At 39.9% G+C, this 25,454-nt stretch overlaps 1 protein-coding gene across 1 annotated transcript in view; it reads right to left on the minus strand.

Moving 5' to 3' along the window:
* The window catches only part of LOC136834392 (alpha-(1,3)-fucosyltransferase C-like), a 128,122-nt gene that overhangs the window by 89,835 nt on the left and 12,833 nt on the right, over positions 1–25,454 (minus strand). Inside the window, exons 2-7 of the mRNA XM_067096957.1 lie at positions 13,168–13,227; positions 11,694–11,791; positions 11,050–11,290; positions 7,971–8,176; positions 7,259–7,387; positions 732–857 (exon numbers count right to left, since the gene is read on the minus strand). Coding sequence (XP_066953058.1) covers positions 732–857; positions 7,259–7,387; positions 7,971–8,176; positions 11,050–11,290; positions 11,694–11,791; positions 13,168–13,182 — 815 coding nt within the window. The 5' untranslated portion in view covers positions 13,183–13,227. The remainder of the gene's footprint in view (positions 1–731; positions 858–7,258; positions 7,388–7,970; positions 8,177–11,049; positions 11,291–11,693; positions 11,792–13,167; positions 13,228–25,454) is intronic.

Raw genomic sequence — 25,454 nt, forward strand, 5'->3', positions numbered from 1 at the left:
TCGTTTGCGTTATACACAATAATCTCTGACAATAAATACCATTATAGAAGGAAGAAAAATCACTAACACTACTAATTTTCCTTAGGTGACGGCGACAAATTTGGACAGATGGGTCCATCTGGGCTTCAACATCAAAGGAACAGTTTTGGTAGGAATGTATCCTCTACAGTAAATACTGAAAACAGCTGAAAATACAGAGAATCTAATCAAATTCTTAGAAAACCTGATACTCAAACATTAAATATTACAAAGCATTGTTAATGAAACCTTTTCATCCTAGGATGCATTTCGCCCTCATTGTGCAAATCAAGCTAATGGAAAATTCTGAATAATCTTTCCAATTATATGAAAATAAAACACTTTAACAAAGTAATGGATGGATAGTATTAAGGGCCTCGGCCCAGTCATCTAGGACAAGAAGGCCCTTCTTCGTGGTCAAGGAAAATCAACAACACCGAATGGGACAGAAAGTGTGACATGTGTTGCACACAGACAGTCACATTTTAAAAAATACAATAGAATGCATATGCACAGCCAAGATTTTATACTGAAAAATGACACATGGCCCATCGTTACAAATACGAAATGATACTATGATAAAAAAAGTTCAGGGATGGTAACAGAAAAAAGATGAAAATACACTTAAACCCTTCTTTCAAAATTTCCGATCATCCCCAAAATGCATAACGATAAAAGATTTAAAAATACAGTACTGTGATTTCTTGACTCACGTTTCTCTGCCAGATCTGGTGGCGCAGTTAGAGACAAACCAGGCGGCCAACTTCGTCTTGCCAGAGGCATAATTCTTCCCAGCAGGTACAGGCCTGGGTGTTCGCAAACGGTACACCCTGTTATACCTGCAAGTAACAAGCAATCAACAAGTAAAGCAGCATCGCAAGTCTCCGTAATAATTCATAAATAATTTAATTTGAGAGAGAGAGAGATATTGTCCTTACTTGAAATATCAAGTTAAATTATTTATGAATTATTACGAGAGAGAGAGAGAACAACGAAAGAGAGAGAGAGAGAGAAAGTTATTCTTAGGTTACATATCAAAAGATGGATTCAGTATTAAACTAACTTTCATATGAAATTAAAGTTACTGTATTTTCATTTAAGAGTTAGCTTAATACATCACCCTTAAAAAAAGAAATAAATGGTTAACGTAAGAATATAGGAGTGTGTGACTCTCTCCCCCATTCCACTGATCTATTTTCAGAAGTCTTCTCAACCTCGTTTTTAAAAACTTTATTCTGTCTCTTTCTCTTTGTTCTGAAATGCTCTATATCTCTATGTTTTAGAACGGTGCATTTACAGTTTGTAAATGGTACAGGTAAAAATAGATCAATTTAAAATTATCTACTGTACAGTTAAAGACATACAGAGAAACAGTAGTTCGTAGGCTTGCTAACTACGAACGAGAGAGAGAGAGAGATAACAGTTGTCCTTATTTAAGAGAGTGAAATTTCTTATGAATTATTACGGACACAAAGAGAGAGAGAGAGAGAGAGAGAGAGAGAGAGAGAGAGAGAGAGAGAGAGAGAGAGAGAGAGAGAGAGAGAGAATTACAAAAAAATTTGACCACTGATTAGCAACACTTCTTCTGTCATGTTAAATGACATGTCTGACAGCTTTTGCCTTGACCTTCTTTACAAAAGGGAGGGAAGAATTTGTTTGTTTAAAATAATACGAATTTTGTAATTACAGTTTTATTATTATTATTATTATTATTATTATTATTATTATTATTATTATTATTATTTGAAAATTAGCACTTATTATTAGGTAAAAAGTTTATTTCTCATACAAATAAACATACCTGTATACATGTAATTATAAAAATTCTCTCATCTCACTAAGAGAGAGAGAGAGAGAGAGAGAGAGAGAGAGAGAGAGAGAGAGAGAGAGAGAGAGAGAGAGAGAGAGAGAGAGAGAGAAATTATTACTTTTAATAATATTCAATGTTATTTAATTTACACATAAAAGCTTGAAAACTTACAAATTACATAAAAAAATTAAACAAACACTTTTGCAGGGTTTCTCAGTGTTCGCAAATGTTCGCGTGTCTATGAAAAACTCGTGTATGACCATTAGTTAGGTTCCAATGAAAAATTCGTGTCTGTGAATTTGTGCAACTCGAATCGCGCACGTTCGGGGTACAGTATTACTATATACAAATTCGCCAGCACCAGCCCCTGAATATGTGCAAACATGCATAAACAGCAGTTTATCCACCAGCAGTTCCTCTCCTTATACCTGCCATACAAGTGACTTCTACCTTGAATACAACTTTTCCTCACTATGGAGAATGCCTTGAAGATGGACCATTGGCAAAGCTCAAGCACTGCTGTCATATATCCAAATTTATGTTTAAAAACTGATGATCTAATTAAAATACTGCCTGCGTTAAAGCAAGGAATAGTCCAGGCAAATTAGACGAAAAAAGGCCGGATAGGCGGAAAAATGATAAGATTTTTATATTTGGCAGAAATACTCCAAAACGGTCATAAAACAAAGATCTAAAGAGTTCCCCTCTGTAAAGGGGGGTGCAACCCCCTTTGTTTGGGGAAAAACTCCCCTTCGGATGGTAGCTTTCCGCATATTTACCGATTTTTCTCCAAAACGGTGCACTGTACGGATGAAAGGTATAGGGACAAGAAAAATAAAGAATTAAATTTTCCAGTAGTTCACCTTTTTGCTCTAAATATTATAGTTTCGACGCAAGTGAGCCCGAAAGCAGAGAACGCATTTTCATCCGAAATGTAAAAAAAAATGAATTTCACTCATATATTTTTTTCAATAACTCTTAAACTTCTAATTTCTGACATTTTAGAGTGACAATTCCTCTTTCATTTGGGATCTTTGTTGTCATATATATTATTCCTTTTGTTCAGAAACAAGGCCTTCTGTTCTGATGAATGGGTAATGGCGTTGAAGCCATTCGACAAAAGTTTGAACGTTTTTCTCATCTTTTTCAGTCCTTGATTCTCTTAATTCAACATGTTGAAAGCTGTTGCGGCTCTGAAAGCCAGTAAACTGCTCAACACTTTCACAAAGATGGTGAGCTACAGGTAAACCGAAGACCCATTTATTCAAAACACTTTCAGTGAAGCCTCTTCCATTAGTGATGTCTCCTATACTCTTTCATCAATGTTTGTTCTATTGTCATATGTGACCATACACCACACCACTACTTTTCTGAACGCTGAATGGTAAAGTACCCATCTGCCGCAATTTTTTTTTTAACTCACTGTGTGACATGTAGCAAGGAAGAGAATCCATATCCTGGAGATAGAGCTGGTAAGATTTGGCATATTGTACATGCCCAGTGGCATAGAAAACGGGCAACTTAGCTCTTATGCAGTCTAAATGAAGCTTCCAGCTTCCCATGCGCTCTACCTCAATGAAATGCATTGCAACATTCACAAGATCAAAATACTGTAGCCATAACTGAGCTGTTTTACCTTTTTCCAAAATATCAGACATGTGTTCATTCAAGTTTCGTTGGATTCTTTTGAGAACATCATCACTTTCAACTGCACTGAACGATGGAGGATGGGCCTTGAATGATTAAAGAACTTGTTCTACATGCTGTTTGCACTGTCACCATTAGCAACTTTCTGAAGAATGAGTTTTGCTAGTGCACAGTATGTCACCATATGATCTCTAATAGCCCGAGCATATGCATGTCCTGACAGCATGTGGGGTACTGCTGAAGAACCATACACAGATGACCACAGTTCCGAAATCCCACTGATCTCCATTATGTATCCAATGGACCTGAGATAAGACAAGAGATGAAATCCTCCTATCATTACAATTACATGGGTAAGTTCACCCTCTGGACTTGAAGACACTATATCCTTGGCTTAGATGTAGAGTGGCTGGTCAAAGCGACAAAGCACGTCACTTGCTTCGACTTTTTTGTTTCCTCGGCAGCATAGCTTAAAGCACTTAGCACTGCATTCTACTCAGTTGGCGGTAGCCTAATGAAAGGCGGTGCAAAAAATTTTTCACTTATCAGAAGAATGAGTATGTGTTGTAGCCTCCATGAAACCTTGCCATGAGGGAAAGGACTGGGTTTGGAGAAATTTTCCTTACAGCCTTTGTTGCTGGAGTTGAAACATTGTACAGCTTCACTGCTAGACACAATTTTCAGTTTTAAGGCATTCAAACCTTCTTTTTCTTTTCTTCCATGCTCTTTTCTTTGAATTCCAGCTGCTGCGATCTCGTTTGAGAATGGAATGATTTGCAATTTATTAATTTCTTGAGTTTGCACAGTTCTTGGTGGAGTTATGCACTTTATCCACCCACTGAATGAAAAGTTCCTTTGCAAATTAAGGTTTTCATATTAAAGTCAGCATTATCAAAAACATATTGACAAAATGAATCTCCTTCTACATCTGGTTTCCAAGAATTTGTAGCAGATGACTCAAAAAGTGCGACATCATTATATGCGGAACAAAATCCCAAGTGTGATACTGTGTTGACGATGGTTTTAGAGCAAAGTTTCCGAAATAAATACACAACCAAACCAAGCAATATACAAGACAAAAATGATCTTGGAAGCGTTGCTGCAATTATTGCACAGGCAATTGTTGTACATTTCTCTGTTAGTTTTTCCTTTTTCACTCTTTTGATCATTTTGAATAACTAGGTCTAAAAATACACGCAATGTTTCAGGAAATACATCTTCAGCATTCTTCATTAAGTCCGTAACATCTGGATAATCTGCGGTATTGTAAGGACTTGTTCTTATGTCCTCGCGAACTATTGTTGCTGCAGTTTTTACAATTCTTAATCTTTCATCATCATCACATTTTTTCTCTCCCTGTATACCAGGTATTAATCAATTTTAGTCCAGAACTACGGAAACAAACTACTGTTGGTCTTTTCTTCATTTGAAAAAAAAAACGTTATTAGGTCTCCACATGTGTTCATTAACTTAGTTTTCAATGTTCTCTCTGTTACTGATGAACTTTCTGGCATAATTTCTTCAAGATTTCTAATCGTGTAAAGTGACTTGACATTCCTCAGAATCATCAATGTACGTACACAGGTTTGGGAAAGCACTGTCAATGTATTCATCCTTTGGACGAACTCTTTTCAAAGATGATGATGTCGTGCAAAAAGCTTAGTGTAGCACACTTCATGATAACGTGCTTCTTTTGTTCAGCAACAAGACACATGACACTGTTAACTCGTTTGAACATTTTTCTCACCCCACTCATCTTTTCTTTGTTTAGCAGAGTCTGAAATTGTTTTGCGTTTGTGCACATTCCTTTTCTTTTCTGAAGCAATATCACATACATCACCAATGAACAAGCAGTTACTTTTGAAATTCAATTTTTTCCTCTGATCTCAAGGACAGCTGTTTTTCTGGTGACTTTTCACTATTCTTTCTTACAACTCTGGCTATATTCTTCTCTTTTATATGTTGATGCCTACATATCTTGTGCACTTCAATAGTGCCAACATTCTGTAGCATTTCTAAATTACCGTCTTTTCGGATTTCACTAACACGACTCAAATTGTGGATGCCTTGTTGCACTTTCACAATTTCACCTTCACTTAGTGTCTTATGGCAGCAAAAACATTTCATCTCTTGACAACAAGGTAAATTTTCCACTCATTCGCTTCTGAAAATCATTCCATTCGTCTCTGAAAAAAATATACATGATAATCACCTACTGAGAAACAAAAATGTGCAAAGTATAATTTTATTTACAAGTTTTTTCCTTGTAAATCTTATGATGTGAAATAAACAGATAAGCATTTCTAGGAATTTACAATTTCGTGTTTGTTTGTTTGTTTGTCTCTTTTGCGTCATTAATTTAATATTTAGAGGAAAACAAAGACACCAAATGAAAGAGTTATCTTCATTCTACAATGGCATCTATATAGTATTTTTACAAGAAATGGGTGGTTTAAGAGTAAATGAACGGGATGTCAGGGCGAAATGCATAATTTTACATTTCGGCGAAAATGCGTCCTCTACTTTCGGACTCATTTGCGTCGAAACTATAATATTTAAAGCAAAAAGACATAGAGATGAACTTCTGCAGAATTTAATTCTTTATTTTTATTTTCCCTATACCTTTTATCCTTACGGCGCACTGTCTTGGAGAAAAATCGGTAAATATGCGGAAAGCTACCCTCCGACGAGGGGTTTTCTCCCCATAAAAGGAGGTTGCACCCCACTTACGGAGGGGAACTCTTCAGATATTTGTTTTGTGATCCTTGGGGAGTATTTCTGCCAAATATCAAATACTTATTAATTTTTCCCCTAAAAATGCTAATTTGCCTGGACTAGAAGGCATCAGGATGTATACAGAAGAGTTAGAGGAGAAAAGAATGTTTATGAAAGACAAGGGTGGAATATATATATATATAGGTATTGTTGAGCCAACTGACCTTTGTGGAAGTGAAGTATGGATGATGAATGCACATGGATGAAATAAGGTGAAGCTTTTGAGGTGGGTTTTTGTGGTATCGGAAAAACCGAAAGGGTGATAAATGTACTTTGGGAAGTTTTGGTCATACATAAGGAACTGAGGGCGATAGCCTGATGAGAATAAAACACAGTTCGGAGTGTCAAAAGGAAGGGAGAAAGGAGGACGCACCAATTTGCCTCAAGTCGTCAAAATCATTTCGTAAATATAGTTTGTAAATCTTACCACTGTTTACATTCGTCAGTCACTTAGAATTATCCCCAAAAAGGGGAAACGAACGACGTTGACATTACACCTGCAAAGTGTGAATACTGATGTTATTTGATGCATATTTCGTTGGAATTACTTTAGGATACTGATGACAATAATTGAAGCCCCTTCGCTCACTAAACCTTGTTTTAGGGAGATTGTTCTCTGCTATGCACACGACACTATTCTGAAAACTGGAGAAAATTGCGTCTAACTTGTGGTGATTTCAAAAAGATCAAACTCAAGCAAACACAAATATCACATTGGATACAGTTCACATTTGGGATACAACAGGTCGAAGGATATTTATATTCAGCACTGAGCAAGACTAAGCTGAAACGAGATGATTTATGTGTGAGTGAAATTTTCAGAAAAGTTGACATGAGAGAGAGAGAGAGAGAGAGAGAGAGAGAGAGAGAGAGAGAGAGAGAGAGAGAGAGAGAGAGAGAGAGAGAGAGAGCATCAAACATGCATCCTAACTCGAAAGATACGTTTAGCCAACGTTCAACGGGGGGACGTTTGTTTAAATAAAAAAAAAAAAAAGACATTTAACTTACGGACAAGGAACATCGGAGTCTAGTCTATAAGTGAAGGTCCAGTTGAAGACGTTTGCTAAGTTTTTGAGGTTAGCAGACACATACATCGGCGATTCTAGAACCCAATATATGTATCTGGTATGAGGTGACCTGTCCACAAAAACAAAAATAAATTATAAAAAAAAAAAAATTATTGGTGCTTCTCATACATGACCTTTTATTCAGAATAAAGGATATCAAAACTGCAATCCTATTATCCTATTTATGGCTACAAGATTAATTTTATTTAAAAGCTCACCAAGGATCGCGCCCGGCTAGGAACAGTATTTCACTCTTGTACTTAGGTTATAAAACTGCTTTAAATTCTACGGCAAACAACAGCTGGCAACAAGAAACAAGTGTTGATCATATATTACCAATAATGAAAGAAAGTGGTAACTTGAAACGAAAGTGTTCTCCAAGTGCAGTATTGCTGATAATGACGGATATTTGTTGGGGATTACCATGGACTCAAAGTGACATTAAAAGAAAGATTTTTTATTCGCTCCTAAAAATGAATCAAATGAAAATGATCAAGTAAACTGAAGTGCTTTTCATACATTTCTAATACTGACTAATGGAAAACTGAAATTAATCTACTGTTTCTATCACGTTATCGATAATGATAACATGAACTGGAAGCGCTTTTCATTAAACTCTGTTAATGACTGACTGGAAATGACTAAACTCCTACCTCTTGGGAGGGAAGGACTGATCACGCGACCTGACGTGCCAGACAACTGCATCAACCTCCTCTGGGGAAAACATAGTGCGGTTCGCCGTCGTGAAGCAAGTGCTGATTCGACAATTGGACTTGACGAAAGGATCTCGACCGAAACCGAAACCCTGGGATTTGTTACCGAAGAACTGTTTTCGTGTGAGAGAATAAAACATTGATACCTAACCACGACAGTGTGTTGGGCAGGCACCCCAGTGGTTCTTGAAATCAATTTGAGGAGTGCTGGAAATGCAGTACAATGAAAATGTAACAGCCTCACAATCAAATAATAATAATAATAATAATAATAATAATAATAATATTAATATTATTATTAATAATAATAATAATAATAATAATAAATAAATAAATAATAATTTATTATTATTATTATTATTATTATTATTATTATTATTATTATTATTATTATTATTATTACTGATTTTGATAAGTATTCACATATTAAGAGTGTCATTTTTGGAGACTGAGCAAAAAAAATAAACCATACTGCACGTCAGTTTGATTTATCCTTTTATTATTGTAGCGAATATAATCTCAGTAACCGTAAGTAAAGGGGTTTCTGGACTGTGGAGCCTTACTACAGGGGGTGCTGGACTGTGGAGTCTTACCTCAGGGGGTGCTGGACTGTGGAGCCTTACCAGAAGTGGTGTTGGACTGTGGAGCCTTACCACAAAGGGCACTGGACTGTGGAGCCTTACCACAAGGGGTGCTGGACTGCGGAGCCTTACCACAAAGGATGCTGGAATGTGGAGCCTTACCACACAAGGGGTGCTGGACTGTGGAGCCTTACCACAAGGGCTGCTGGACTGTGGAGCCTTACCACAAGGGATGCTGGAATGTGGAGCCTTACCACACAAGGGATGCTGGTCAGTGGAACTTACCACACAAGGGGTGCTGGATTGTGGAGTCTTACCACACAAGGGGTGCTGGACTGTGGAGCCTTACTACAAGGGGTGCTGGACTATGGAGCCTTACCACAAGGGATGCTGGACTGTGGACCTTACTACAGGGGGTTCTGGACAGTGAAGTCTTAATATAAGGGGTGCTGGACAGTGAAGCCTTACTACAAGGATTGCTGGACTGTGGAGCCTTACCACCAGTGATGCTGGACTGTGGAGCCTTACTACAAGGGGTGCTGGACTGTGGAGCCTCACTACAGAGGGTGCTGGACTGTGAAGCCTTACTACAAGGGGGGATGGACTGTGGAACTTTACTACAGGGGGTGAAGGACTGTGAAGCCTTACTACAAGTGGCTCTGGACTGTTGAGCCTTACCACATGGGGTGCTAGAATGTGGAGCCTTACTACAATGGGTGCTGGACTGTGAAGCCTGACTAAAGGGGTTGCTGGACTGTGAAGCCTTACTACAAGGGTTGCTAGACTGTGGAGTCTTACTACAAGGGGTGCTGGACTGTGGAGCCTTACTACAAGGGGTACTGGACTGTGAAGCCTTACTACACGGGTTGCTGGACTATCTAGCCTTACCACATAGGGTGTTGGACTGTGAAGCCTTACTATAAGGGATGCTGGACTGTGGAGCCTGACTACAATGAGTGCTGGACTATGGAGCCTTACTACAGGGAGTGCTGGAATGGGAAGCCTTACTACAATGGGTGCTGGACTGTGGAACCTTCCTACAATAGGTGCTGGACTGTGGAGCCTCACTACAGAGGGTGCTGGACCGTGAAGTCTCACTACAATGGGTGCTGGACAGTGGAGCTTTACTAAAGGGGACGATGGACTGTGAAGCTGGATTATGGAGCCTTACTACAAGGGGTGCTGGACTGTGCAGCCTTACTACACGGGGTGTTGGACTGTGAAGCCTTACTGCAAGGGGTGCTGGACTGTGGAGCTTACTACAAGGGGTGCTGGACTGTGGGGCCTTACTACAGGGGCTGCTGGACTGTGGAGCCTTACTACAGGTGGTGCTGGACTGTGGAGTCTTACTACAAGGGGTGCTGGACTGTGGAGCCTTGCTACAAGGGGTGCTGGACTACGGAGCTTTACTACAGGGGGTGATGGACTGAGAAGCCTTACTACTGGGGGTGCTGGATTGTGGAGCCTTACTACAATGGGTGCTGGACTGTGAAACCTTACTACAAGGGGTGCTGGAAAGTGAAGCCTTACTACAGGGGGTGCTGGACTGTGGAGTCTTACAAGGAGTGCTGGACTGTGGAGCCTTACTACAAGGGATGCTGGACTGTGGAGCTTTACTACAGGGGATGATGGACTGTGAAGCCTTACCACAATGGGCGCTGGACTCTGGAGCCTTACTACAAGGGTGCTAGGCTGTGAAGCCTTACAACAAGGGGTGCTGGACTGTGGAGCTTTACTACAGAGGTGATGGACTGTGAAGCCTTACTACAAGGGGTACTCGATTGTGGAGCCTTACTGCAAGGGGTGCTGGACTGTGAAGCCTTACTACAAGGGATGCTGGACTGTGGAGCCTTACTACAAGAGGTGATGGACTATGGAGCCTTACTACAAGGGGTGCTGGACTGTGGAGCCTTACTACATGGGGTGCTGGACTGTGGAGCCTTACTACAATGGGTGCTGGACTGTGGAGCCTTACTACTAGGGGTGCTGGATTGTGGAGACTTATTACAAGGGGTGCTGAACTGTGAAGTCTTACTACAGAGGGTGCTGGACTGTAAAGCCTTACTAGGGGTGCTGAATTGTGGAACTTTATTACAGAGGATGCTAGACTGTGAAGCCTTACTACAGGGGATGCTGGGGTCAGCAAAGGTTAAGAAACAGTGGTCTAAACAATAACAGCCAAAGAGCGAGAGAAGACGCCATAGTAAGACTTTAAGTCTTTCAAAGTGAGACAAAAATAATCATGAGGCTGAAGTATGGATTCAAAAGCAAATTAAGCATGGAAAGAAGAATATTTCTATGCAAATCATATCGGAGATGTGTACTTAATGAGGCACCGTTTAAAAAAAAAAAGAATGTTACATACTCAGTTTGTCAGGTCGTTGGAAACTTTAATGGTAAATAAAATGTTTCTTAGAAAACTGAATGGGTCCACTCACATCGTTCCAAAAGAGTATCTTCTTCAGAGGTGGATTACCATCGGCTGCCTCTTCAGTGCTGTTTTCATACACTTCCTCGAAGGGCAGAAAAGAATCACCAATACCCCTCAGCGGGACCAAATGACTCTCAGGTGTATTCACTGTTGAAGTGGAAGTCTCTGTTGCATTCCAGTTCAGAAATCCTCCTGGAAGCCAATCAAAGGAAAGCAACGAGCCCTTCCCATTCCAAGTAGCATTACCTCTGTGGTAAAATGAAAATTCTGTTATTGCTTTCTTCTTCATTCATGCTTGAAAAATGGCCTCTGGTATGTTTACAGTGATCATAGTTTCAAGGGCAAAATAAGCTATAAGCTCTTCAAGATAACTCCATTTATTTGAAATGAAACTCCATGTTCTGCCAAAAAATTAACTCTGATTTACGCATGGTTCAGAAGAAATCAGTTTGAACAGAACGAAATGTCTAATGTTTTAAGTTTCAATTTCTTACTTTTGCTACTCAGACTTGCAAATAATGGCCGACTGTATCAAACTAAAGAAAATATTTTCTGGAAGGCACAGTCTTCACCAATACAAATTACAAAAGGGTTTCTAAGAACCTATCTCTGTCATCACTAAATATGATAAAAAGTCTGCTGATAACTTACAAAAAGAAAGTTCTTGGTAAAGTGAGTACGACTCTGCTTTCCCACATGTAGACTAACATGTATATGACCAACACAGGCACCAGGAGGAGAAAAGCTTTCTGTGGGACAGATCAGGTTTACTGAAGACAATTTATATAAGAAGACAGTGATTCCCAACCGGTGAAGCCTGGGAAAATTTTTGTGGGGTGTGGGCGTGGGGTTCAAGAACATTCCTTTGACAATGAGACACAAAGTTCTTATTTAACTAAAGTGATTCACTTATTCTTTTTAAATCAATAAATGTTAGTTAGATTTTTATACTCATTAATTAACAGAATATTGAGTATAAAGTTATAATTTTTAAAATTTTTTTCTGCCATTAGTGGGGCATAAGTTTTTTTTCCGGAAAGTTATAGCGGGGACTGAGAGACAAAAGGTTGGGAAACTATATGAAAATGAATGTATTATCATTGCGCTCCTTTATGTGGTTATTATGAACAGCAATAATGTCGGAACTGACTTCAGAACTGAACGTCGAGTTAGAAATGACTCATGTGATAGTTTACCCAGGAACTTGTCTAATTTTATTATACTTAAAAATGTGTGTATGGGCTGATCATCACAGTAGACACAAGTTAAATAGGCTAACGACCGTGCAAACAAATCATGGCCAAGCAATTTCCGCAGGTGATGATGCAAAGCAGCTGGAGTTGAAGGGTACAAGTTTCTGGCCTTAATGAGCATCTTGGAAGATTTGGAACTGAGCCCACATTGATTTTTTTAGACGTATGGAATTTTAAAGTGTTCCTGCCTATGCTGGATGCCACTTTAAGTTCCATTGCCTTCAGTCTAGCAGAGCAGGGAAGGCCATGAAAATTATTAACCTGGTGCGCCCTCTGTCCTGTCCACATGAACACAGCTAGATTGATATGGGGATAATACTAGCGAGCAATAATCTGCCATCGGTATAATCAGTGGCACTCCTAGCGAGCAAATCGTCGTGATATACATTTCTGAAAGTGCTCTGAATAATTTTTCTGAGTGTTTACAGAGGTTTGCTATGATTTTATCGATACAGGTAGATCTTGTAAAGTTTCCAAAAATGATGACACCGAAATCTTTCAATTGGTGCCTCATCGTAATAGTATATCTCTCTGGATCCAGATAATAACAGACGTTCCTTCATTTCTTACCAACGTGTACATGTTCAAAGCAGCCCCTGATAGTTGCTGCCGTGTTTGTTTGCATCCCAGGACAAACTATACTAAATAGTTCATTTTGAGACTTCGCGGTTTTCACACGAGTCTGGTGAGAGAAGACACGGGGATCGTCAGCACATAAAGATTTATGTGGATTTTGCTGGTTGTTGTCAATATCACTAAACATCTTAATAAAGAGAAAAGAACAGAAAATAGTTCCTTGTGGGACACATGACATGATGTGAACAAATAATGAAAATAAATACTACACAAACCACCGTACACATGATACTCACCAAATTTCGTGTCATTCTTACCAAGCAGCGGCAAATTCTTAAGTCTAATCACTCCTAATTCTGTCAAGAGCAAAAAAAAAGCGGGTCTATAAACGATGCTCAACTAGTAACCATACATAAAATGTAAACATGGTGAAAATGACTTATAGTGTCTTAGTTTTGTAGGAAAAGACAATAGTATTAAAGATCTTGTTCCTTTAGAAGTAAGCAAACTTGCTGTACTGAGTACACACACAAATAATGGAGATAACATAAAAGATGAGAAAATAAAGTAGCATACACAGCTACCCTGAATTTCTTCTGAATTTCTCTCTCTCTCTATATATATATATATATATATATATATATTGTGAGGCTTAGTGCCTATTTTGTTTATGGAACGGTTGTTCCCTTGTTGAGAGTGCACTCCTTTTCCCGGTAGTGCTTATTTTTTGTTTGTAGAGTTTACGTCTGTTGTCTTCGCTTTGGTAGCGACAGTCAAGTCTGGCGTAAATCAATAAATAATCACACAAAGAGTCAGTCAAATAACAAAGATGTAGCACAAAAAGTTACTTTAAAATAAAACATTACCACAGAAGCAAAAAGTAACAAACACCATATAAAGGAGAACAACATTTCAGCTACATCAAACAATTATAAACAATACAGACAGCATAAAGTGACATCAATTAACATAAATGGTATAACCAAAAATACCCAAATATCTAAAAAGTCATTAAAGCAGCACAAATAACAATAACCCAAATTATCGTAAATACCAATTACATTCATAATACATAAATATCTGTAATGATAATTCACAATCCTCCTACAGTACAAAACTAAACATCTACCCAGAGATGTCAACACCACTAACAAGGGTGACAGAGGAAGACCATCATAGGTCACGAGGATGACCATCAAACTACTGCCGTGAAGTCGTCAAAACCGCCCCATGACGGCAAACAGGAACATCTCCATGAAACACCGACGTTCACAGCAGAGTCGATGCGACGGCCAAACTGCTGTCCCAGAGGAATGCCTCCTCTCCACTGATGACTAGGGTTAGTCATCAACTCATCCTCGAACTCGAACGAAGTTCTCATCCTCAAATGCTGTAGGGGCCAACAGGTAACAACTACCTGTCCATGCTGCTATGCTGTCTGGACCCTGACTTGATGATTACCCAAACTTGACTGTCGCTACCAAAGCGAAGACAACAGATGTAAACTCTACAAACAAAAAACAAGCACCACCGGGAAAAGGAGTGCACTCTCAACAAGGGAACAACCGTTCCATAGACAAAACAGGCACTAAGCCTCACAATATGTTTGTGTCAATGACTTTTGTCCCTGTTATGCCCAATATATACTTCTTTCTAGAGCCGCACCTTCAAGTGTAAGATTTGGTGACCTGGCCAGCAAGTTCTTGCATCTTGCTTATGCAACATTTCAGTAAACTAGCATTCCTACCCTTGCAATTGATACCTGAAGTGCAAGACAGAAACATGCCCTGCGCATATATAGTCAGACACAGATTACAAAGAGTAAGTATTCTGTTAGTGTAATATTACAGTAATCGTAATTTGTGACTGGAATTGCTTAAATCTTAACTTTAACGTCGCATGCAAACCAAGTGTATCATTTCCTCACAGTGAGAGAGTGTTGCCATTAGAAACACAAGAATTTGCTGCTAATGCATGTTAGCAAATTTGCATGTCTTAATTTATTAGGACAGCCAGGAAGTGAGGCATTAGAAGTGTTACATCATGGAAAAGTGCAATTATTTCCCATTCATGTGTCTTGGACAATTTGCAGTCCATTAGCTAGGAACACAGTATCTGGCAACCCCATTCAAGTACATGGCAGGATCAGCACTGCTGTCTCGTTGAACTCTTTTCTGCACACTCAGTAACTGATTCATCATTTTATATACACTTGCTTTGTCCCAAAATCCCTAGTCCATTCATTTGAACATTTGCATGTACAATTTCAACTCACTTCCACATATGTTGTGAGTCATTGTGTAGTAAGAGTGTTTGCTCTCACACTCAAATCAGCTGTCTGCTATTCTGGATTGTAACGTCAGCTGAGTGGCGAGAACTTTTCAAAATTGTCTGCTGTTATTCCTGAAAATTCCGCATAAGACGTGTAATTTCAAAGTGTTGTTATATCACGCATGTCTGAATAATTTCAAATTATTACCCCACGACCTCCTAACGTGAAATCATCCATGCATTATTATGATCACTTGTTATCCCTATCACAAAGGCATTCTAGCTTTCATCAAGTCAACATTATGTAATGAACAATTATTCACATAGTTGATTACCACGTTTAACGTCCTGTTGCATGATTACTTCAAGAAACGTACTCGTCATATCTGACACATTCATCACTTGCTGTGAAATAAGCACAACCATTTGTACACATAACCATTATGTATACATACAAGCTATCGCTTCATACTTGCTTAGCACAACAAACCTCAATTACTTTGCATAAGCCTCCAACGCTCTGAACGTTCGCTCTATGTGTCTCTCATTTGCACACCTCCTATTGAGGCTTACCTTGCCATATGTTACTGCACTTTGCAAACAAAAAAAGAGAAACAAACCCATTACTTCTTTTTTACCATACACATCCGAGCTACTCGAGCGTATGTGGATACCAAGAGCTCCAATCCTTACTTAATCTTTACACTTGATTCTCCAGAACGAGTCCACACTCCTAAGTGCCAAAAATTTCAGTCATTGAACTCAACACCCCACCAGCGTACCATTGTCGTGGTGTCTTATTTCATTCTTCAGAACCATATAACCTTAACTCCATTTCTCAGAACCCATAACCTCTGAACTATAGCCAGGAATGTCAGTGTGCATGCTATCCATTGTTCTTCGGAACAAACAAACAGTTCTTCGGAACAAATTACTGTTCTTAGGAACAAACCAGAACCGTTCTTTTGAACAAATCTTAAGAAAGTTTGCACTTTAGCCGGTCTCATCTCTGTGCAAGCAACAAACTGTTCTTCACAGCACAGTTGCATCTTGTTTACATGACCCATCCACACCATGAGTGCCACATATCTAGCCCTCCAGACCCCTGGCACCCAAGTACCAAAATCACATCCATCACTCATGTAGAAAACTCACAACCAGCACTGTGCCCTTTGGCACTGAGTGCCACCAATGTGTCCTTCACCTTAGCTGCATTCAGGTAACCAATTTTTGGGTCTTAGAGTGTTACCCACTCACTTCAAGAAATGCCCTCAGTACCACCTTCTCCAGAGGGAGCACTCTCACAGCATTTGTAGGTACTTGCCCGAATTACTGCCCTTAGCATCTGGCTCAGTGCCATCCATTTCCGCCTTGCAAACCCAAATACTAGTTCTCCAGAACAACCTTGCACTTAGTGCCAGTGCTATCTTGTAAAAAGGGCACTACCATTACTAGTGGTACCACCTACAGGCCCACACCATCAAATAATCACACCCTCCCAAAGCAGTGTGCCATTTCCATTCCGTGCCCCTTCTGGCACAGCCACTCATTACTTATTCATCTGTGCCTATACCGCACAGCCTAGAGGCAATGCCTTCCCATGCAGTGCCACTTTACACTGCTAACCCATCCACACCAAATCATCCATAGTAGTTGAAAAACTCAACCCTTACCAACTCAGCAAAATGGTCACCTATGAGGAGGCAGTCGCTATCTGTGAGCAGATAGGACAGAAAGCAGGCAATACTGGAGGTCAGTTACGAGCTTATGTAAAAAGATGGATGAATGAATGTCTTCAAAGATGCCCTTGGCACCCATCCGAAGCAGGGAGCCCTCTCACTAGGGTCGCCAGTTGAGGGGCCTATCTTTGTGGCACCTCCCAAATACAGTCCTCACTGTCATCAGGTCTCCACTCTTGAGGACTTCCACAGCAAAATCTCCCTCACACTGAAAGACCAGGTACCAGATCAGGTAGGCATCAACCCCACGAAAACGATAACCTACAAAAGTGTCAACAGATGTATGACAAAACTCCCAACTGTCCGATTGAGGGTTATCACACCCCCAACAAAGTAGGATCAGTACCTTCGGAGTAGTTGATTTCCTTCCTGGAGACTATGATCTCCTCCTAGGACAGGGTCTCCTGGCTCGGCTCCTTTTACAGCCCAAGAAGGGTCCTGCCCCTTCTAATTCCTCATCAGACATTTCAGTTCAGTCCAGCCCTGAAGCTGAGTCTCAGCCAGAGCCTACACCTGCTCCAGAGCTACAGCCCAAGGGCTGGTCTCCCTTTCTACACTTTGTGGGACACTGGGTGGAATTCTGGGGCACTCCCAGAATTCCACCCTGTGTCCCTAGGACCGCTACACCTCTGGGAAAATCCACAGATTGTTTCTGCGACTCACTGCAGTATGAACTAAATAAAAGAGATTATCACATTGCTCTCCCTGATGATGATTCAACCTGGGTCGGGTGGCAATTATACCCCTTGGCTGATATAGAGGCCAAGGGCTCTATTATTGCAAAGTGAATGCTACCCGAGGATGCCTAAATCAGCGAGGACGAAGGAATGACTTTTGAGTGGATGGATGGCATTACCTGAACAATTTCCACCATCCTCCTCAGGGTGGGGACAAGTCACAGATGCACTGGCCACATAACAATAAAGCAGTGCCACCTAGGAGTGATGGAAAGACTGCCCAGAAGGCACCACCTCATACTAGACCGTGACCTACTGATGGACTACTTCCCATGGACTGAATCCCCTCCAACAAACAAGCTAGTGCCTTTTCTTGAGTCAGTGCCTCTGCCTGACCTGTGTAGTGCTCCGTCCCATTCGGTCACTGAGCCCTTCCCAGATTTAGATTCTGGCCACTTGAACCAAACACCTGAGTTGACATCTGGCACTACTGACCATGAGGTTGCTGACATCACTCCTTCAATCCTTGTGCCAGAGCCTGCTATGGTGTCAGGGCAAGAAGAACCTCGTGCAAAATGCAAACTTCTTGCCCCTTCAACTTCTTCCTCCTTTAAATCAGAAAAATCAAAGCACCCAGTAAACCCAGGACTCGTTCTGAAGGGTGATTATGAGGGGAAATCATTAACCTCCACACTCCTGTCCTCTGGCACAGAGGGCTCTCCAACAGTGCCAGATGGCACTGCATGTCCCTGACAGCAGCTACAATAAGGAGCCTGTCAGCTTTCTCATCTCCTCTCCTATCTCACGCCTTGGCAGCTCCCCAACCTCGCAAACTGAGGATCTGTCTTGGCCATCCTTTCCTACTTCCTGCCTTGATGGCTCCACAGACTCACAACCTGTGGCTCCATCTTTGCCTCACTTTCCAGTGCCAGTCCTGAATTAAGAGGAACCCTTTCCTCTTGCAATCAGTGACACGATATTGCCAACCTGTGCTGAACTCTCCCAGATGCCCGACATTCTGGCATGGCTGCCATTCCTCCATTCTTATGCCTTCCAGCCGAAGGACCTATCTTGGTGGCACCTGCCCAAGGTTCTCACCATGCAAGCCAAGTCAACACCTTTTACAATACTGGGGTCCAAATCTCACTGATTTGGGAAGACAAGGTCCCTCATGGGGATGAAATGGATAGACATGGCCTTATTACCATCGAAAGTATAAATTACACCCCGAGGTCACTCCCAAATGTTCGCTTAAAGGTCACCACACCCCATAAAACTAAAATCTGCACACTTGCAGTAGCTACACACCTTCTTGGAGGCCATGACCTCCTTCTGGGCCAGGAACCCTGTTCACAGCCCTCATATAGGACATCCAGGGCCCCTGTACTTTCCCAAGCTTCATCAGGTATTCCTGACGAAAATTAATTCCCTGCCAGTGCCACTTGAGTGCCCTAAGCAGTGCCAGTCTCCGTCCACCATGGAAATTGAGAAACTTTTCATTCCTGAAGGCTCCATCCTTTGCCCCAGACAGGACTCTATGTCCTCACCTAACTCAGCAACTACAAACCCAGCACTTCCTAGAAGAACTAACTGGAAGGCTACCCGCATAAAGGGGCTAGGCCTCCACTGCTGCAGCTGGAAGATCAAGCACTTAAAACATGAACACTGACCAAGCAGAGTGCTCTCTCAGTACTGGTGCCCAAGCACAATGTCATGTACAGCCATAACCCAAACTTACACGAGGTTAGGTTCCAGAACCCGTAGTGCAAGGCGAATTTTCGCATAAGTTTGGCACGGTCTCTACAAATGCTAATAAATGCTTATTTCTAAAGTTTAAACACTAAATATAACCTAATCATGCTCCCAAATTATTAAGCTAACTTTTAAATGAAATTAAAGTTACTGTAATTTCATTTAAAACTTAGCTTAATACATTACCCTTAAAAAAGAAATAAATGGCTGACATAAAAATAGAGAGTTGGAAGAGAATTTGTCTCTCTCCCCTTCCGACCGATCTATTTTTAGAAGTTTTCTCAACCTCTTTTTAATAACTTCTTTATTCTATGTCTCTTTCTCTTTGTTCTGAAAAGCTTTTTCATGAACAAACGTGTTTTTTATTCAGACTAATGCAACTCTTAGTTATTATGTCTCTATGTATTAGAACGTATTTGCCACACTAGCGCATTTACACTTCGTAGACGGTACAGGTAAAATTGGATCAGTTTAAACTATCTACTATACAGGTAAAGACGTAATAAGTTGTAGAAATGTGTGAGTGCTAACTATGAATGAGAAACAGAGGGAGAGAGAGAGATAAGGGTTGTCCTTACTTAAGAGAGTGAAAATATTTATCAGTTATTACGGAGACACAGAGAATAACACACAAGAGAGAGAGAGATATTGTCCTTACTTGAAATATCAAATTAATTTTTTGATGAATTATTACGGAGACAGAGAGAATAACAAGAGAGAGAGAGAGAGAGAGAGAGAGAGAGAGAGAGAGAGAGAGAGAGAGAGAGAGAGAGAGAGAGAAGTTATTCTTAAGTTAGATATCAAAAGATGGATATTCAGTATTAAACTAACTTTTAAATGAAATTAAAGTTACTGTAATTTCATTTAAAAGTTAGCTTAATACGTTACCCTTTAAAAAAGAAATAAATGGTTGACGTAAAAATATAGGTGTGAAGATTAGTATACTATTTCTCTCCCTCCCCATTCCACCGATCTATTTTTAGAAGTCTTCTCAACCTCGTTTTTAAAAACTTCTTTACTCTGTCTCTATCTCTGTTCTGAAATGCTCTATGTCTCTATGTTTTAGAACGGCACATTTACAGTTTGTAGACGGTACAGGTAAAATTAGATCAATTTAAAATTATCTACTGTACAGTTAAAGACATACAGAGAAACAGAAATACGTAGGTTGCTCTAACTACGAACGGGAGAGAGAGAGACAGAAAGAGCGTAAGAAACCTTTTACCCGCTAATCGGCAACACTCCCCCCTCTGGTCATGTTAAATCGACATGTCTGACAGCTTTGCCTTCAAGCTTCTTACAAAAGATGAGGGAAAGATGTTTGTTTGTTTAAAATACATATCACATACGAATTTTGTAATTACAGTTTTTATTATTATTATTAATATTATTATTATTATTATTATTATTATTATTATTATTATTATTATTATCATTATTATTATTATTTGAAAATTAGCACTTATTATTAGGTAAAAAATTTATTTATCATACAAAACAAATAAACATATACATGTACCATTAAAATTCTCTCATCTCGGTAAAAGAGAGAGAGAGAGAGAGAGAGAGAGAGAGAAATTATTACTTTTATTATTGTTATTTAATTTACGCATAAAAACTTGAAAACTTATAAATTACATAAAAAATTAAACATAAACACTTTTGCAGGGTTTCTCAGTATTCACAAATGTTGGCGAGTCTGAAAAACTCGTGTATGACAATTAGTTAGGTTCCAATGAAAAGTTCGCGTGTCTGTGAATTCCCGCAACTCAAATCGCACAAGTTCGGGGCATTACTGTATATATTCCTCATAGTCTTAGTCAGTAAGTTAGCCTAGTGGTTCCCAGCCTGGCAACCTGAGGACACATCATGGCCCCATTTATTTGTTTGTGTTATGTAGTTTAAACCATTTACCTGGTCTTATTAGAGCCGCTGAGCTCTCCTTACATTCGTACCCATATGGCACAATGCTTTACTTTATCTCATGAAGAACTTTGGCGCCTCCAACCACAGTAGGATGGCAGGTTTCTTCCCTTATTAATACTACGTATAACCTTGTAAATTAATTTCTTCTTGTAACATTTTCTTCTTCTAACTTTAATGTGTTAAAAACTTATTTTACACCTTGTAACAACTCACCTTTTACCTTGCATCACACTCTTCCCAATGCAGAATGCCAGCTGCCAGACCTTCTGGCACTTTGGGTCTTTGACTTTCCTTTCGTGCAATTACTTGCATGGCAAATTTAAACTGTATGTAACAGAGCCACTAGGCTCTTAGACACTAGTGCTACACCTGGCACAATGCCACCACCATAACTAAGTACCGTGGCATCACCTAACCAAAGACCACGAGTACTAGCTTTACATCACCTCATCAAGGCAACTAACCACTTGCTTTCCTTGATGGCTAATTCACCCTGTCTTCTCTTCTCTTCTCTTGCCTCTTCCAGCCACCTCTGTTCTGCTTCATACTTCCATTGTTCCTCTTTTTCCTTCCATTGTTCCACTCGTTCTTCCCTCTCTTGCGTGGCCAAGCCATCCAGCTGTTCCTTGACCCACTTGGCGAGTTCGTGTCCCGTGAGACCTTCCTTCCCCAGATCCATGAAGGTTCTGTAATGTTCTGTCGCCATGGTTCTGGTAGGTAAGGGCGTCTACTTGGGATGACTGGACGTACTTTGGAATTGAGGAAGTGTCCCTCAGATATGGGTGACACTTCAGTGGTGTGGCACCTTTTTAATAAGGTGGCACTGTGGTTGAGTGTGCCATGCAAAGGTCACACTTATGGCACACTCTGTGTCTCTAGGTACAGGTGTAGCTTTGTGTAGTCACAAAGGACCTTTTGTCTTTGGGTGGCCCTATGGTGCCAGTGCGTTCCTAGGAATCAACACTCTCTTGGAGTACAAGTAATTGTACTAAGGGAAAAATGCACTCTGCCCAAGCACAGCGTAACTAATAAGTAGGTGAAAAAAGGAAGGTAAGAAGAACAGACAGGTAAGCACTTCAGTTTGTGACAGTGCCTCAGATAAGTGGCACTGTGGAAAACAGAAATCAATTTTGGTTGCTTTGGTCCTCGTGGGTGACTAGTTCCTAGTACTAGCTGTGCTACTTCCTTTCATGAGGAGGGAGGAAGGTTTTTATGCTTGATTCTGGATAAAAGTCCACTCGTGGCAGACAGTTTTCAACAACTGTGGTTAATCTTAAGTTATCCTCATCTATCTGTGGGACAGAGGTGTTTCTTTTTATTTGGTTTATATTTTAATTAATTATTCCTATATCGGCCCGTTCTTTCAATGAAGACGGTGCATGTACACTTCTGAGCTATCTTAAACGCTTACGTAAACGGATAAAAGAAATGGAAGAGAGAGAGAGAGAGAGAGAGAGAGAGAGAGAGAGAGAGAGAGAGAGAGAGAGAGAGAGAGGGAAAAGAAAAGTATCCAAGAAGCGAAGTTTGCCCTGCCTGAGTAACTAAGGTAAGTTGTAAATGCACACTAGCAGGTTTTCTTTTCTCGAATACTTCTTGATTAATTTCGTTATGTTAGGTACTGGGTTGTCTTACCAATATTGGCGTGCCCTATTATCATTGCTGTTAATAATTCTTGGTAATATTCTTTATAATTCTTAGGCTGGTAAGTATGGTTAAATTATGAGTTGCTTTTTTTTCTTTTATATAATTCCCTGTCAAAGTGTATATTTAATTGGGAACTTTTGTTACATTTCCTAAATAAATTATTCCCTGACTAAATTATTAACTTTCTTTTACCTGTTGCATTAAATCTATACCTAGTTTTCCCTTTAGCTGAAGTATATTTTTTCCTAAGATTTGCGAGTATGGTACTGCGCAAGACAAGGTAATTGGCTAAGTCGAGCATATGAGGCAGATGTTATTCGTGATGTCACACAGGTAAACAACAACAACAAAGATTTAAGATGGCGGCTAAGGGTCGCCGGCACCCCCTTCTCTAGATGGCGGACAGGTCACATGACCACACACTGCTGATGGCTCAAAACACAACGGGCATTACAATACAAAAAAACAAAACACTCGAATTCCTCTTACAAAACGAATGAAGCTTATGTGGGAATACAAGTTTTAACTTAAAATACCACAAATGCAAGTTATTTCACGCTATAAAGACGGAAAACAATTTATTATGATTTCTCTTTTTTTTTTCATTCTCGACGTCGTAATTAATTCCTACCCTTGGCCGCTTTGCTCCCTGCAGGGCCCTTCACAATACATAGGAATGGACACATAACGTCCTTTCTGGCCTGATTTACGTTATTGTAAAAGGCAAATTATGAAATTAAACATTGATACAGTTCATCTGCGATATTAATGGAAAAGAAATTTAATATGGTTTCGCACGAGGGCAATTAATTCTCTTCGTGATGCTCAGCCAGGGCCTTCTCTCTAGGGTTTCCATTTGTTGCTTTGTAAGAAATATCCTATGGACTTGTAAATTGTCCGTCCTATCTTACGAGAGAAGCACTAGGCACACGCCCTCCCAATACTGTCATGCAATAGCTAACTAGTTCAACAATTTAATATCATGCATTAATCATTGGCTGGCGAATGGCAAAATATTAAATCTTGACTTAGTAACTTTTTACGACCTTGGCTGGTATGCGGCTGCGGCTCAATATTCGAACTTGGTAAATGCTTCCTCATTACTGTAAATTCTAAATTATAGCTGCTCTCATTTAATGCACAATTTCCTACCTACTCTCCTTATTATTATAACATTGGTATTCTTAATATTACTTACTTTGGCCTGTATCGTTGTTTGGGAGAATTTAGCATGAAATTAATTACAGGGATCGCGGCAAGGTAACGCCACTGTTACATGGGTTCTTCGGCTAATGAGTTTAATTATTAATTTTTTGTGATTTATATTGCCTTGCTTAACCTAAGACCCATGTAATCCTATCAATTAAGGCTGAAAGTTACCTAAAAAAAAAAAAATCGATAATTAACATAATTAGATCAGGTCGCCAGCTGACTAGTTACCAAATACAGCGATTTATTCTGAACACATGAACTAAATCAACAACATTGCTCAAACAACTAGTTTCAACAAAGTAAAATTTTAACTGGTTTCTTACGGGAGCTAACAACAGCTCTGACTTCGTCCCACTTTGGACACATGATATTTCAACATAAAGGGGTGAATAACGCAACGGATCGGGGTCTCTTGTGACACGTCTACAAGGCAATTGCAAGCGCGTGAATTGACGTTCTTGGTATCAAGGATGCTAATCCTTCTCCAAACAAGAGGGTGGCCAGGTTCAAGGCATGCACAATTCTGGAAGAGATGTACCCAGATAACACTCCAGTATCATAGAAACTTTCACTTGTCATTAATTAACTGCAAGGGATGAATCTTAGATCAAGAATGTTACTTTAACACCATGGAGGATAATTTATGCAATTCTACTAGACAACAATAATAGTACTTAATATATCTGACTTCATAAATGGGATATGGTTTTGCTAGGGCTTACTTAGTCAGTGACTGTTTAAGAGAGGGGAAACTTGAAACATGAAAATGAGAGGCTGAGTTGAAGGGAAAGAGAACTGGGAGTAATTGTCACAATAAGACTTAACGCTGGAATAGACAATGCAGTGATCAATTGCATAAAAAGTCCTTGGTTCGTTGGGATGGCAATTCTTCCCCCACACTTGAGACTAAGACAAAGGCTTTAGTGGGCTGCCCGGCACACGTCGTGCTCCGTCGGGCATTACTCTGCGTCTGTTTTGGAAGCTTGGGGTAGCTCGAGACGCCATTTGTCTCGGCTAATCCCACAAGCCAACTTAGTGTGGGTGCAGGTAGCGTTTGTGAAACGACAAAAAAACTCGCCAGTACAAAGGTCATAGAAAAGTGACCTTAAGGTACAATCTAGCTAAGGTTAGTCCTAGCAAAACCTATCCTATCTGATATCCCTCTACACTAAAATTCCTACCCCTTTTGACAGTTGGGATCTAGTCAAAACAACTGCTCGCTTGCTTCTTCCTACATGGTATTCCCTCTTACTCTAACAAAGAGAGAGCATTTTATATTTCGATTAAAGCAAGGAATAGAGGTCGAACTGCTAATAAAATTTTTATAATAATATATATGTTTTATATATATATATATATATA

Source organism: Macrobrachium rosenbergii, chromosome 53, assembly GCF_040412425.1.
Source record: "Macrobrachium rosenbergii isolate ZJJX-2024 chromosome 53, ASM4041242v1, whole genome shotgun sequence".
Classification (NCBI taxonomy): Eukaryota; Metazoa; Arthropoda; class Malacostraca; order Decapoda; family Palaemonidae; genus Macrobrachium; species Macrobrachium rosenbergii.